At 44.9% G+C, this 17,113-nt stretch overlaps 1 protein-coding gene across 5 annotated transcripts in view; it reads right to left on the bottom strand.

Moving 5' to 3' along the window:
* The window catches only part of LOC111854601 (forkhead box protein P2-like), a 110,652-nt gene extending 95,038 nt beyond the window's left edge, over positions 1-15,614 (bottom strand). For 3 of the 5 annotated variants that reach the window (XM_072711110.1, XM_072711062.1, XM_072711000.1), the window contains exons 1-2: positions 15,411-15,614; positions 6,252-6,318 (exon numbers count right to left, since the gene is read on the bottom strand). In XM_072711110.1, the coding sequence (XP_072567211.1) occupies positions 6,252-6,317 (66 nt within the window). In that variant the 5' untranslated portion in view covers position 6,318; positions 15,411-15,614. Of the gene's footprint in view, positions 1-6,251; positions 6,319-14,962; positions 15,028-15,410 lie in introns of those variants that run through there. The other 2 variants (XM_072711022.1, XM_072711149.1) reach the window with 2 other exon arrangements.
* Positions 15,615-17,113: the final 1,499 nt, after the last annotated feature.

The following is a 17,113-nucleotide window of genomic DNA, read 5'->3' on the forward strand; positions in this document are numbered from 1 at the left end:
CCGTGGGATGGAATGCGAGCCTGACCATGCCAACCATGGGACAGAACACGAGCTCGGGCCTGCTGACCGCGGGTCGGAATGGTGGGCCTAGGTCTGCAGACCACGGGGTAATACACAGCCTTGGGCCCGCTGACCACGGGATGGAACATGGGCCTGGGCTCACTGAACTAAGGTTGGATTGTGGGCTTGGGCCTGCTGACCATGGCATGTAACGCAGGCCTGGATCCGCAGACTGTGGGACAGAATGTGGGCCTGGGCCCATAAGCCTGCTCGCCATTCCTTCCCATGCAGCTCTTCTGGTGCAAAACAAGAGTCCAGGAGGCTGCAAGTTAAAGACCAACCTGGTTTTCCTTTGCTGGCCCTTTTACACAAGCAGTTTGAAAATAAAATTCATCTCAGTTCTACAATTTAATGTTTGCTGCTCTGATGTAAAACAGATGTTAATCCACAGTGTTTATTTGGGTACTTAAATTCAGATTTGAGCTTCTATCCCAGCTAACACTGTGTTAGCTCAGATACACACCACCGAGCTCAGGTAAGATTTCAGGTGCCATCTTGCATTTTCAGGTGACCCATTGCTGCATGTGCACCCCAGCCTTCCCCTGTGCATGTTGGACGTCTCCATCTTTGCACACCAGATTCTACTAATTGTAGGCTGACAGATGAGCCGAGTGTAACTCTGGATATATGCGCTGAAGGCTCAGGGCACTCCGGGAGGTTTGAGAAGAGCAGATCTCTGGCTTCCCAAGGCAGCAGAGGCTCAGGGGGGTGGGGGGGGGTCCTGCCTTCTAATGTAAATAACACAGCTCAGGAATGTGCTTTTAAGAGGCTGAGATACATCCGCAGACAGAAGGCGACTGAGACCCGGGACGCTGCTGTCAGCTCTGAGACCAGCATAGCACTAACATCCGTGTGTGACCTCTGACCTTTAACCCCTGACCGCCTGCTGCTGTGAAGCATCCAGCTGTATTAATAGGTCAACCGACAGAGCTGCAGGGTTGCTGTGAGCCCTACCCTGCCCCTGCCCCCCTCGTACACTGAAAACAAGACCGGTGGGCCCTTGAGCCAGAGGAAGCCTCAATAACCTTTAACATTTTACAAATGGGACACTTAACCACCAATTGGAACGTACCCTAGCAGTGACATTCATACTGTATCTCTGTGAAATGCATCATGGGTCCCCCCCGGCCAGGCCTGCCATTCGATACGGCGTAGAAGAGCGTCGCGTTCTTGCAGAATGCGGCCATGGCGCGGCAGCCTGCCACACACCTGCTTTTATTGTTACCCTAAATCATCATTAGCTGATTTTCGTAAAATTACATCAGGGTCCTGCTGCAGGTTTGCGGCAGGAAGGCCAGGCCTGTTTCGCTCTTCAGGCGCTTCCACCTAAAGGACAGAACAGATGAGATCACAGAGTGGAGGCCCTCTCACACACACACACGTGGCCCTCTCACACACACACGAGGCCCTCTCTCACACACACACGTGGCCCTCTCACACACACACGTGGCCCTCTCACACACACACGAGGCCCTCTCTCACACACACACGTGGCCCTCTCTCACACACACGTGGCCCTCTCACACACACACGAGGCCCTCTCACACACACACACGTGGCCCTCTCTCACACACACGTGGCCCTCTCACACACACACGTGGCCCTCTCACACACACACGTGGCCCTCTCACACACACACGAGGCCCCCTCTCACACACACACGTGGCCCTCTCACACACACACGTGGCCCTCTCACACACACACGAGGCCCTCTCTCACACACACACGTGGCCCTCTCTCACACACACGTGGCCCTCTCTCACACACACGTGGCCCTCTCTCACACACACGTGGCCCTCTCACACACACACGAGGCCCTCTCACACACACACACGTGGCCCTCTCTCACACACACGTGGCCCTCTCTCACACACACGTGGCCCTCTCACACACACACGTTGGCCCTCTCACACACACGTGGCCCTCTCACACACACGTGGCCCTCTCACACACACACGAGGCCCTCTCACACACACACGTGGCCCTCTCTCACACACACACGAGGCCCTCTCACACACACGTGGCCCTCTCACACACACACGAGGCCCTCTCACACACACACGAGGCCCTCTCACACACACACACGAGGCCCTCTCACACACACGTGGCCCTCTCACACACACGAGGCCCTCTCACACACACACGTGGCCCTCTCACACACACACGAGGCCCTCTCACACACACATGTGGCCCTCTCACACACACATGTGGCCCTCTCACACACACATGTGGCCCTCTCACACACACATGTGGCCCTCTCACTCTGCTGATGCTCAGCAAACCTTCCTGGCTGGGAAACATTTCACAGACCCGAAGGGAAAAAAACATAGAAATAAATAGTGACTTGCTGTACTACATGCTACAGTACGTATGTAATTCACCTCTCTTCAGAGAACCCTTTTTGGGACGTCCCTGGGAATTATGAGTCCATTTAGAAAACATGAAAACACTGCAATTAGTGACACTTAGTAACATTTACACTGTGACACTTGCTCATTTTCATGCGCTGTGCTGGCGCTCCGTCACTGAGGTTCCCCCTGCGTGTGAAATACCACCTCCGGCTCCCATTTTTTTTTTGTGTGGACGGCACACCAGCACCCAGACTTGACGTGCCCCTTGAAAGCAGAGACGGCCTTGGATTCCTCAAGTAGGTTCCACAGAGGAACCACAGACCTTAACGGCAAACACCGCTGAGATGCGGAGGGTGACACACACCTGACCATAGCAGCTCAAGGCTTCCTAAAGGCATGGAGACGTGACAGGGCCCAGCAAGGGGAGGGGTCCAGCTGATGCCGCATGAAATACCACCCCCCCTCCCCAAATGCCACCGATGAGGACCACCGAACACTGGCCGACACCCCTCATTACCATAGCAACCATGTTGCGAAACGAGGGCTCAGCGATATGGCAAAATATTTAGTCGTGATCATTTTTTAAAACAACATCAGTAAATATCAAAATGTAATTCAAGTCATTATTTCTTTACTTCAGTGCTCAATTTTTGCTTAAAATTCCCTTAGAATTGCACTTAAACAGAACATGAATAAAGGCAACAAACTGAAGGGACCGCAAAACCATAATGTAATATTAAAATATAAATCATATGAAAATACACAACAGACTCATACCTTGAAGGAATTTGTGTAAAAATAGTGCATTATGACTGTTAATAATGCAAGCAAAGTGTTTAGACTATATCACGATACTCATGATATTCAGAATGATGACGATATGAATGTTCATAATAACAATATTACATTTTATCAATATATTGCTCACTCCTATGTCAAATGCCATATGAGGCGTTGGCGACCCCACAAGTCAGCGTGCCGTCTGCTATGGGCTGTGCTCAGAACAACAAACAGGAGAAAAGGTGATAAGAAAGAGAAAGAAATGATGGACAAGTTATGATTCCATGTCCCAACCTTAAGGACTATTAACATGAAGAATCCCTAAGTCAGCGTGTCTTATGCCAGAAGCCCCAAACCGTAACAACAGGCGCGGAAAAAAGAATAACAAAAGAGGAAAAAAAAGATGAAGAAGTTATGATTCCAGGTCCCAGCCATAAAGACTATTAATGTGAATTATTAATATGCTCATTCAGAGGAAGCTTGTTGACACACAACACAAAGTCTTTAAAAATGTAGCAGGTGTTGTTTACCGCTAAGCATGCTTTCTGTTGTATGCATGTGTTCGTTTTTTTTGGTCAAAGTTACTTTGCTAAATCAGATCAGCAATGATGGGCAGATAAATTATACTTCTAAAACTGTGAACTAGACAGATGACCTGAAGTTCAGCAGAAGAGGGATCAAAACAAGATGGCAGGCCCAAGAATGACTGCATAACCAGATCAAGTCCAACAGAGTCTCAGAAGGGGAAAAAAAACTTTGAAGAGTAAGAATAAATTAATAATAAATTAAAAAGTGAGGCCTAACTGGTTTGTTTGAAAGTCTTGACTTTAAACTTTAAAATATTCAGGAGGCGACCAGTGACCACATCCCAGACCTGAGCTACTCACCAGGGTTAGCGGTGGACAGAGATTAAAAAGAATCCCCCATCTGAACTGACGCTGATGGGGCCCGCGAGAGCAGCCAGCCTCTCTGAAGTCCCATCCGACTCTCCTGCCCCTTATTGTCCAGGGTAAAAGCAGCCAGAATCCTCACTCTCTAGACAGCCCGACCGGGAATATGACGGCAAGCTCATTTCAAATTTCACTAAAGCCGCCACTTTGTACATCATTTTTGAAAATCCAGACCGGTAAGATGTGAGTAATTGCTGTAGGTTTTTTTTTTTTAATGCATATTCAAAGTCTGATTTGGGGGCATCTACACTCCTCCCTGTACTAAGGGGATACACTTGAGAATTCATCTTTGAAGATTTAATTGGATGCTGAACAAATTAAAAGAAAAATGTGAAAATCTCTTTAAAAGCCAAGGTCAAAAATCCCGTTCTACCATCATCCCGTGTGGCCCCTCGGCACGAAGTCATCCTGCCACAGGGCTCTGCCATCATTCAATCAGGCCCTGATGGTGAGGGTCCACACTGTATGGCAGGGTTTGGAGCGGGAGTGAGGATGTGGAGCTCCGGGGAGCCTTAGAGCGGAGTGACCTCACAGGCACGCCAGAAGGGGGCCAGGTGGCACGAACATTACAGTAATCAGCCAGGGCCTGACACTCATGAACACCTAAAGCACAAAGCATAACACCAGATACAACCAGAGGTTTTAACCATGATCCTGAAACATTATTCCTGAAGTGAGATGCAGCTGCCTTGATAGGAATTCTGATCTGGGAAGTAAAGGTGATCTGATAATGGCGGCAAGAAAGTCAGAAGCTCAAAGTGACCCAAGTCATGCACCTGTATCCTGTGGCGGCTGTGATCTGCCTTCGATCTGCCACTGCGCTGAGAACATGCATCAGCGTCGAGAGGATGATTCTGAGCAGTGCTCGACACCTGGTCAATAGCGATCGACTGGACAACCTTCAAGGCATTCACAGTCAATCACAACACCATCACGTCAGAAAAAATTAACCCCCCACCTTATCAGCAAAATATACTGTTCTGCATATTACTTAGTAAAAGTAGCTTGCACTGTGGCACAAGAAGGTTGGAGACCTATATAGACAGTAACTTTCTAACTTTCTTCTATGATACAACAAGTTGGGGGAGGCTTGACAGGACAGGCCACCTGATGGGATGTCTGATGGGCTTACAGGCAGTGAATCACGGTGTGAAAAAACGGCATGTGTGAAGTCAACAGTGATACTGAGAGCCTACAAAAGAATAGCACAGATCAGCACAGAACTGCAAGAACCATCACAGTCCAGCATGGACCTGTGCAAGGACCAGCACAGACCAGTACGGATTTGCAAGAACCAGCACAGACCAGCACGGACCTGTGCAAGGACCTACATAGACCAGCATGGACCTGTGCAAGGACCAGCACAGACTAGTACAGACCTGCAAGAACCAGCACAGACCAGTATAGACCTATACAAGAACCAGCATAGACCAGTACAAACCTGTGCAAGGACATGTACAGACCAGCAGAGACCTGTGCAAGTACCAGCACAGACCAGTACAGACACAAGGACCAAGACAGACCAGTATGGACTTTCAAGGACCAGCACAAATCGGTACAGACCTGTGTAAAGACCAGTACAGACCTACACAAGGACCAGCACAGACCAGCAAGGACCTGTGCAAGGACCAGCACAGACCTGAATGCCAGGAGTAGCACAGACCATTATAGACCTACACAAGGACCAGCAGACCAGTACAGACCTACACAAGGACCAACGCAGACCAGCAAGGACCTGTGCAAGGACCAGCACAGACTAGTACAGACCTGTGCAAGGACCAGCATAGACCAGTACAGACCTGTGCAAGGACCAGCATAGACCAGTACAGACCTGTGCATTGAAATGCACAGACCAGTACAGATCTGTGCAAGGACCAGCACAGACCAGTACAGGCACAAGGACCAGCACAGACCAGTACAGACACAAGGACCAGCACAGACCAGTACGGACCAGCACAATCTCCACCATAAAAACCCTTCTGCTGGAGCTCAGAGCATTCGAAAGTCACCTGGTCTCCACCTCTTCTCACAGTAAGACACGCGTCATGATCAGGGGCGGGACGCCGCAGACCCCGTCGCAGTCTCTGCTTCACGGATGCTGTAGACTCACCACTTCGGTTGGGCTCCACAGGCCTCTTCTGCCATGCGCTATGGCGCCCCCTAGGCCATATTCCATCCTGCGGAAGAGAGCGCAGGGTGAATGAGCACATCAGACGGAGCGTGCAGCTCTCATGGGCCGGACGCCGAGCCCCAGGCTGCGGCGCGGCGCACTTACGCAATCGCAACCCAGCAAACTAGATTATCACCTTAAACAGGAAGAAACTTGGAGCCTTAAATAGGCCATGGCAGTATTTTAGTTCACGAACATGGCAACCCCCAGAGGGGAGAGTTCTCTGCAACGCACCAACTTCAGGCTACATTTGGATCTTTAATTTGGCTCCTCAGAGGAGCTCTGCTTTATCTTTAAACCCTACAACAACACTACCATTATTAAAAGTTTCCTTTTTTATTCCCAGATTGAAAGGTTCCCACCCCTTCATCAACAGAGCCCCCCCCCCTCGAGATGAACTGTCACAGATGACACACCTGACACACAAAAAAAGCTCCAATCAGTCCCTTCATTAGCGCAGGAACAAATGATTTCAACTTGTCCCGGAAGCATGGTGGGCTGGAGCGGCTGTGGAACACGGTGGTCGTGCAGGAGAGAGCGTGAGACAAGCAGGCCGTTTCTGCTGCCGACTCACCTCCGATTCTTAGTCCCGGAGGCAAGATTCAGAGTCACTAACACATTCAATATTATGATTTCCCCAATATAGTATATAATAGGAAAATTGGAAAATACAATTTCTATAACACAGGCTTTAAAATATTTCTTAAATACAGAATGTCAAGTTTGGGACCAAATGAGAAGAATTAGTATCATAAAATATTTTAGGGGCCAGTTACTAAATTTTCAGCCCGATCTGGATTTAGGGCCCGGTCCATGCCCACCCCTCCTAAACTGAAGTCTGACTGGACGCAGGGTCTGCCTGCGATGACAGAGAGGATGATGGGGAAAACGAGCCCTGCTAGAACATGCCGTGCTGCCTGCGGGCTTCACTTAAGAGGCACCTCACTAAGCGCTAAAAGCTAAAAGCCAGATGCTAAATTCAGAACCGCGGCCACAGATTAGCATATAGCCTGATTACTCCTCTTTCCCCTGACCTTCTGAAATACCCCCCTCCCCATTATACATTTAAATTATTTAGGTGAGATATTTCCTTATCTTCTGCACTGATTTCATGATTGTGCCCCGGTTACTGTACTGGATTTAAAACATACCGGTAATTCCCTGACTTCAACCTTTCTGATAAACGTTTTTTTTAGGACGGGTGAATAAAGGAATTTCCAGGAACAAAAGAGAGGGGAATATTCATGTTACGTGCAACGTAAAGGATGGGAATTTCAAACAGAGGCAAGGCATTCAAATGGCCAATCAGGAAGAAAATTCCAAAAAACAACAACCAATAACCCTGCATTATAAATGGACAGTCAGTTTACAAGCCAACACGCAGCGATCATTCCACGCTTCAATCATGGAAGAGCTGGTTTATGGCATTTTGTTGAAGAAAGACCCCACCCTCACAGAGCAGACCTGGGAAGCAGTGTAACGATGTATAAATACAGAGTGCAAAAGGAGCCTGAAACATGTTCACAGGAGCAGACCGGCCTGATTACCGCGCACGGCAATCGCACCTCTGCCAGGGAGAGTTAAGCAGTGTCGGGGTGATACTCACTTCAGGGGCAAAAGCCTTATCTACACTCGACGGGCGATTCTGCCTGAACATGGATGGCGCTCAAGCCCATTGTACTCACCCCCAAACGTGTAATTACCCCGGTCGGCAGCTCGGGCATCACACCACGTGCGGGGGGGGGGGGGGGCTTTCGCGGTCCGTGAGCCCGTCTCGCCAAGAAACGCTCCACAGACACCAGATAATTTGCGGCAGGCGCAATAAAAGGCCAGAATAAAGAGGTCTCGTCCTCCAAAACCGTAACTCGCCGCTAAATTAGATTTCTTTGAAATGCAGATTGGGGGAGAAGGGAGGGGGTGTAGATTAGTGAAATTTCAGTTACTGTCAACATCATAAGCGAACATGAGATGCGATTGTTCCCTGGTTGTATCTGCCTGCTTCCATCTGCGGCCTCCGTGTGGAAACCGTCCCAGACCCAGATGGGGTATATCGCTGAAGACCAGCTTCATAATGCCTTCTTAACCTTCAAGATCGCTTGGGGATTCAAGCCCCCTGAATGGCTTCCAATGAAGCGGGCCCTCCTCTGAAACGCCTCTCTATCGCGGAGGTGGGGGAGGTCTCCATGCCACGGCGGCCCACCGGCGGCAAACGCCGGCCCGCTCTGAGGGGATTAGCACGCGGTGGGGAATCGGGGAAACCACAAATGGTCCACCGCTGCCTTTCTGGACGAAACGATAAAGACTTACTTCACAGAGGAAGAGGGGGAGCAGGGGAGAAAGGGAGGGAGAGGGGGACTACTGGCAGGTAGAAATCTCCCCATCAGCCCAGGAACTGTCTACTTCCTGCTTGATGATGGATGTCGCCGTGGTTACTTACTATAAGAAATTATTCAGCTTAGGCCTGATCAACCAATAATGACAGAACCTGGAATGATTATTATATAATTCATAGATTCAACAAAGGAAAAAAAAACACTAATATAACACAATGGCTGTCTCATGGTTATGAACAAGATTCCCTAAGTCTGTCTTTAAGCTGAATTCGTAGGTAAGACGGAACAAGCTGAACCAAGCAGCACTTGAGTCATGTCTTCCTCAAGCAGCATGACAGTAATGCAGCACAAATCAATCAGACTCAAATTTTACAACACTGCTTTAACCAGTTTACAAAATACTTTACACACATTTTAAAAGAAGAAAAATAATTTATTTTAAATAAATAAATGGACAGAAAATAAACAAATTGATAGATAGATATATATATAGATAGATAGATAGATAGATAGATAGATAGATAGATAGATGAGAGCTTCATTGGAGCTCATGAAGTGTTACAATCAACATTATAATGCCTTATAACTGTTAATAGAAGATGATGTAATGCTTTATGAATTCTTATACCGACCATTATAAAGCATTATGAAGGTATCGATAGTGCATTACAGATGAGTGATTTAAGTAAAGTTTTACCAGAACTTTTTTATTTCTCATTTAAAGGTCATCCCGAGCATCTAAAAGGCTGTGAGACTCCAAACAAAACGTCGTTTGGACATCACCTTACTCTGTGCCATGAAGTCTGACAGAATCGTACAGCACGGGGCCATTCTGGGTCTTGGTTTGATGTATGAACAAACGGTGGTTTAGACTTTATGTTTCTCTCCCCAGTGATCGTGGTGCCCACCACTGGAGCGGCCGGCCGGCCAGCCGCGGCCTGGACATGATTATGAAAGCGACACTCCAGCATCCCACGCGAGACAAAGAACATCCTGACATTCCCAAGACACTCCGATGTCAGGCCACAAAGGCCTCCGCTTACTTTGATCAGTAAATTCATTCTGTGTGTGTGTGTGTGTGTGTGTGTGTGGATTATGTTCATATTGCATTTTGAGAACCAGATGTTCCCCATTCTGTGAATGCAGTCAAAAAATTACAAATGCCAAAAGTCTTGTATTTTGTCTGGTTGCTTATGGTTAAGGTTAGGGCTGGGTGGGGATTAAGGTCGTCATGTTGGGATTAGAGTTTTCCCCTTAAAAATGAATGGAGAGTCCCCACAAATATATAATTACAAACCTGTGTGTCTTTGTATGTGTCTGAGTGTGTGTGTGTGTGTGTCTGTGTGTGTGTCTCTGTATATGTGTCTGTGTGGGTGTCTGTGTGAATGGGTGTGTGTGTGTCTATGTGTGTATATGTGTGTGTGTCTCTGTGTATGTGTGTGTCTGTGTGTGTGTATAAATGTGTGTGTGTGTCTGTGTATGTGTGTGTGTCTGTGTTCGTGGGGGGGGGGGGGGGTGAGGAGTCTGGTACTGAGGATGACAGCAGGACAGCCAGCTCTCAGGAACTCCTTCCCTCTGTACCCCGGCTCCCACCCCTCCACCCCCCTGCATGACAGTATCCATGCCTGCAGACCTTGTCGAGGCACAGCAAGCGATTCTACGCTGGCGAGGGGCCATTTGTTCCTCCTCCTCCTCGTTATTATTTATTGTTATCATTGAAATGACTTGACAAAAACACAAATTACACAGGCGAAAAAAGACAGGTGTCATAACAGGTCGAACTCATCTTGATCTGCACTGTGCTAGACTGAAACAAAAAAAGGAAATTAATTGGGGGGAGAGAGTTTATAAGCAACAGCTGGCCCCCCAGGCTCCAATAACACACACCATCTGTGCTGCGGCTTGCTAGCAGTGACGATCCAAATTAAAAACCACTCATCGAACACCACGGAAATAAGCTGTTGTTCTGTTGGGTCCATATGTTGCTTCTGCCAGCATGGCGAGAGACTGTATCAGAACCAGGCCCTCCCGACCCAACATTAGCCTCAAAGCACAGAGTGTATAAATTACAGCTCACCTCCATGCCATTGGCGAGGATTTGCCAGGAGATCAAGGGCCGCCACTAATGGCTTTCACCACCATTATACTCTAATCATACATTACTAGCGGCAGCCCGTGAGACGCCCTTTGTTTGCTGGCAATGAGAAGGTGGAAGCGGGCAAAAGGTCAGCAGATCTGGGGTGAATGAGCTGCAAGGGGCGAGAGGGGACAACCTCACACTGTCGTCATCGAAAACCATCCCGCTGATACGTCAAGGTCAGATGCCAAGCAGGAATAACGCCCTGAGCAGCTAATAAGCTGCTCCAGCTGAAAGAAAATTCCCAGACTTCTGGGCTACTGTTAAAAGCTGGGCCTACACAAAGCCAAGGAGGAGAACGTAGCCTTGAAACACTGCTCCACTGAAACTTCCAAGTAAAAATCCAGACAAATGTATAAAACTGCAAATCATACATTGTTTTGGATGAAACTGAAACACAGATAAGTAGCATTAACACCACCCTTGTTATAACACATCCCCAAAACTCCATCTGAGGAAATCTGATTCTTGAAAACTCCTGATCGTTGGAGACCTAGTCCTTCTATATGTGAAATTGAGTTAAGAAAGGAGCTCTGGCCTCACATTGCCCAAAAATAAGCTGTCAGATGCTGTAGGACAAATCCAGCAGAAGAAAGTACCTCAAGACCTAACCTTATGCAAAAAAAAAAACCACATTAATCACACGTTAATCCTGGAGCAACATCGTAACATCAAAGCTATTCAGCTGTAAAAGTGGTCCCTGGCCCACAATCCCAAGTCCTACGATTTATCGGTATGATTCCCCTAAAAAATTTGATTTTTGACCGTGTCAATATGTAGGACGTGAAATTCAGTTGCTGATGTCGCTTGTTGGCCATACCGTACGTTTGCCTGCAAAACAAGCGATATCTGTCATGGATGTATTAAACCCCTCAAAGGCAGAGGCATTTAACCTCCGTGACGCCAGATATTATATGTCGACTCACATGTCTATACGGAGAGGAACATGGCACTTAATCAAAAACTCACGATGGAGGGCTGGCGCGCCTTCGCGAAAACCCGCCAAGAGCGAGCCAAATTAATTCTTAGGTGTCGTTGAGGGCGCAATATCAGGGGTAAGAGGTGCCGGCTACCATTTCAAAATCATTTACCCCCCTCCCCATATTCCAAAAGTGTCATTTAATCAGAAATGTTAATTACAATCACTTAAATGATAAACTGGTGTGTGGTATCTCTACATTCTGCATGTCAGTGCCAGTCCAATACAACAAATTAAACAATATCCGATGCACTGCTTCAGTGATGCCCAGAAAGGAGCACATATAGGGGGAAAAAATCAATATTAACCTACGAATGTTTTACAGGATAAAATAAAATGGCTTCAGGTTGCCCTTATAAATTGATGCCTAAGTCAGCATCAGCTTTCAGAACAACAGTGTAATAAACGCATTTCTTTTGAGATTTTTGCATTTCATGACAGCAGGTAGAGCAGTTTATACCACTCATTTCTGAAATATCCTTGCATCCTTCACATTTGGCCTATAGCCAATGTACCACAGCGAATAGCGTTTAAGGACAGGTGGGCACATGGGGGTAAACACAGGCAATTAAAACAATGATGCGTCCTGGCTCCGACCATCATGCCGTGCTGGGTTTGTGGCCCTTAACGCTGCTCTAGAGTAAGCAGCAGGCTAATTTGTGTACTTTCACACAGCTGTCTCTTCACCTCTGGCAATGTAAACGAGTGTTCTGCAATGTTAACACACCCCCAGGCAACAGCCTAAAAGACGAATGCACAGACTAATTACAAACAGTTCTGCTCTGGCCATTAAATATGTTTTGTTCTAGTGAAACATTTCAGTAGGTCTAACAATTCTGAAAGTTCTTGTTTTAAAAAACAAAAAAAGCAAGTGCTCGAAAAGCTTTGCGAGAAATTCCAGCATTCCAGAGCAGATGTGACAAATTCACCTGAAACAAAACATGATCACAGCCAGAGTGGGATATTCATGAAATGAAGTTTTACAAAATTGGAAAAATGTTAGGATAATTAAGAATAATCTAGAGGACGTATTCCAAAAATGTGTGCCATTTTCACCTGAATGGCACTTACCGTCATATTGTAAAAATGACAGCGAAAACCTCATTACACACCTTATTACGTCTTTGATAAATAAATAGAGGAGAACAAGGTTGCCGCCGTAATAGTGCATAATAATACTGAAAACCTCCGTTTCCAGAACATATTCATTTTAATTTTACACATGGACCCACCCATATTTCAATGCCAAAAATCCGAATATCTTTATCTGAAGAAGAGGACGCAGCAGCCAGACAGGTTAAATAATCCACGACAGCACCTCATTTCGGATGCACTGAAGCACACAAACGCGACCATTACGCCAGCGAAGATAATTAAAGTGCAAAGCTCTCTTAGGCATGTAATGCAGCTCTTTATCAAAGAAAGGCGTTCTGTCGCGGGCTGACAGCTAACAGCACATGATCACGTAAACAAATGCTTCCACTACAGCGAGTCCCAAAGACCAGCGAAATTGCCGAGGTACATTCACTTCCGGGTGTAATCATTTTTATTTTGTGATATATTAGTGATATAGCCTACATATGTACGCATACGCAGACAAATCACAGTTTGAATATAGTAAGAAGTGATTTAGCTGTTGATCACCTCTGGTAGCTTTAACTAACCCTGAAGGTTGTCATGGAAACATTTTAATGAAGTTCATGGGGATAAAAACAGCGTTTGCCATTATAGCTAATGCGGCATGATCTGCCCATCCTTTAAAAAGCCCAAGTCAAAGCCCCGGTCAATGTGTAGGCAAATCCTGCTTCGGTGATTTTCAAACAGAAGCACCACGCATCAGTACCATCTTCATACTCATCTACACATTTTAGGATTAACGTATATGCCCACAGGAACCACGGACAACACAAGAGCTCGGTTCACTGCCTCACAAATAAATAAAACTCATTTAAATGGACTGGCCGAGCAATCAAATGTGTGGTCGTGATATAATTTAAGCGAGAAAAACACCCCAAACTGAAAAGGCAAGTTTCCACGGAGCAAAAATAAATAAGAAAGAGAGTCTTTAATAATCCAAAGTGAGGCGATTATTTTCAGGTGAGCCCAGTTTTTACAGAGCACAGAAAAACGAGCCTATCTAAAAAAACCGATCCTTCAATTGAACTCAAAGCACAAATACAAGTAAAACTTCAGAAGCTATGGATCCTAAAGTTACAGGACTTATTCATTCCGATGTATAACTCAGTTATTATTATAAATGATAAATATTACATTTTTAAAAATGTGCAGAAGAGCATTTGACCGCACGAAACTATATAAATCGGCTAAATTATACATAATTAACTAACATTGTGGAACACGAATAATACGGTTTCACCATCCTGAACAATCATTGACAAGCGAAAATATTTGCTTGAATACTACAGGACTCTAAAACAAAAACTCTGCGAATAGTTACAAGATTTTTAAATTATAAGGGCTCAAAAACTATGGAACCCGTAAAGTATTAAAAGGACTACATTTTACAGCCGTCTACATTCAACTGAATATAGCAATATATAAGATATTCATAACGTGCTGTCTGCAGTAATTGTTACACAATTAGAATTTCATTTAAATGTTTTAAATCAACCAATTTCCTACGGTACCCGAGCGTCACACCAAATAATGTCGTATATTGTATAATCAGCCTATAACTTGTGATAACATCTTCATATCGCTTCAAATCGAGCTATTCTTTTCAGTAAACTCTGTTAGGCCTAGAACTGTAATTCAAATTACAGAAATCACGTTTAAGTGCACGATAAATGCCATTTTAACGAAGAAGAATACGACTTGAATGTTCTCCAACAGAACCAGCAGAACTATTTTGATCGTTATTAGGTTTTAGGGGAATGTCTCAAACTGTCATAGCTGCAAGCGCACTTCGCAGTTTTTACTTCAACTGCATGCAACCAAAGCCACGTACCTAGGCAAATGTTAAACATTATCAGGTCACCACAATGGATCACTAAATATTTGTCACCTTGTTGGTATATTACAATGAGCGGTTTCCAATGGTCAGATGTTACCTAAAATCTGCACACGTGTTGCGTGGAGTTTTTCAATCGAAAACTAAAAACTGAATCCCTGAGGTAGCAGTCAAATGCAATGTTTCTGTCGATACTTCTAAAAAGGAACATAATGTGAAATGCATACTTACGGTACAGGGAAGACATTTAGCGAAATAAAGGACTCCTTCTAGTCCTATGAAAAATGGCCATTCTGTTTTTTTAAACTAAAAATATTGCTACTTAAATCGTATACTAGTGAGTAGACAAATATCGTTTTAGTGGTTATAGCCTGGTTTTCTATCTTGTTGGCTTTCAACTTGTCTTTCAAAGAACACATTACTGAGAAATGCATTCGCTAAAAGTCAGCCGCCGATACAAAAGACAGCAGGAACCATACAATGCGCTGCTAAGGGGAAAAGGCGTATGGAGAAGATATATATTATAGATGAGTACGCGTCTATCAAGACAGTGCGTGCATACGGTATCACAGATGCCAAGTAGACCAGTTACTTAACATTACTTGAAGATAACTTGTCGATAACAAACAAAGTAAAAGTCAGAGAAGAAAAGGAGATAAACAGCAACGTGAACACTTACCGAGACTTAGAAGTACTTCCTCGGTAAAAAATAAGAACAATCGTGCAGAAATAACTTGCGAGCGACTTTTTACGCTGAGGGCAATTGGCACGTGCGAGCTTTGATTAATCACAAAACAGAAAATGAACAACAAACCGAGGCGTAAACAAGCGGGGTATTCCTCCGCTGGCACCGGGCTCCGGGATGCACGCGTCTTCTGCTGCCTCCCTCTTTCCCTCCCTCCCTCCCTCCTACTCCGGTTGTTCTGCGCTGTTGTTATCAATGCAAACGAATAAGCCACTAACCCCAGTTATATTGCTCTCAGAGTAAGCCGATGTTGTATGTTTTGCACCAGGATTCAATATATCAGAATGGATCCGGTGAGGTATTTGGGACTAGCTTATTAAAATATTGCCCCGGGGGAGGCACTCTGGCGGAGTTGGTTATTGTTATTTTTCGGCGTGCTGAGACCGCCGGTGACGTCACGTCCACCTGCTATGTAAACAAAAAAGTCTTTTGAAGTTGCTTATTTGTCCTTGTTATTCGTAGCCCGCCTTTTAAACCCCGATAAACTCCGCACACTTAACTTGAACTACATACGTTTACCACGTTAGCTCATACCACCCGCTTAATAGACAATGTAGCTCTTTTTCGGTTAGCTTGACAAATGTGTAAAACGAACCGAGAGCAAATAATACTTTCACAACGGAGTACGCTCTGCCCCTAAATGCGATCCTAGGGGAGGGTCAGATACTGTTTCTTTTTTTAAATATTAATGTATAGCATTGTGTCTACCGTATGATATGAAGAGAGTGCAATATGCAATACTATAGTTGGCTGTCACGTTATAGCCACCAATACGTACATGTATAATAATACATGTACAATGATTATTGTTGAATTATTTGTACACCGTTAAAGTAACTGCTACAAATCATATGTAATATATTAGTTATGTAATGAAAAGCTAGAATCTCGTCTGACAAAACAGTAATGAAAAATGATATATTTCCCAATAAAAAAACTTACAATAATTATCTTAAAAGCAGGCCAATAGAAATGTGCACTTTTTGTACATTCACGTTTTAAATAAACGTCCGTGTTCAGGAGAAAGATATGGAGATTTTTTTTGCACCTGTAAAATCATAAATCGTACCCTACTTTTGCGAAGATCATCCCACTAAACCTGTATTTTTATATTTTACAACATGTGTGTTTGAGAGATCAACTTTTAACTAATGCTGAAAGCAAACGCGAAGCCGTCGATTCACAGCCTCTCGCCTGCATCCACCATCCACGCAAGTGAAGTTGGAATTGTAATTAGTCGTCGAGTTTTGTGAGTATTTGTAGAGTAGCCACAGTACTAGTTTTAACCATTTTCAGCAATTTAGAAACTGATCATATTTATTTGCATAAATTGTGGAAACAAATTTTTAATTAAAAAATAATTTTGCAATAGCCTATGTGTTCTGTTTGTTTTAATCCTTTTCAACTGCTTAGTCGGAGTTTTATTTTTAAATAAAATAAAATATATATAAACATTTTGCATGTGTATTTTACTATGCTTGTTTGTTTCGATATTTAACTTTTATAGTGTTTAAAATCCATTTGTAATTGGATGTGTTTTACATTACCGGACCGAGTAGAAAATTGGACAAACTGTCGCCTTTCTTTATGCTTTCTGTATTGTGACTTACAGTGCAACAAAGCATGTTTAATAACGT

The sequence above is a fragment of the Paramormyrops kingsleyae genome, chromosome 1, assembly GCF_048594095.1.
Source record: "Paramormyrops kingsleyae isolate MSU_618 chromosome 1, PKINGS_0.4, whole genome shotgun sequence".
Classification (NCBI taxonomy): Eukaryota; Metazoa; Chordata; class Actinopteri; order Osteoglossiformes; family Mormyridae; genus Paramormyrops; species Paramormyrops kingsleyae.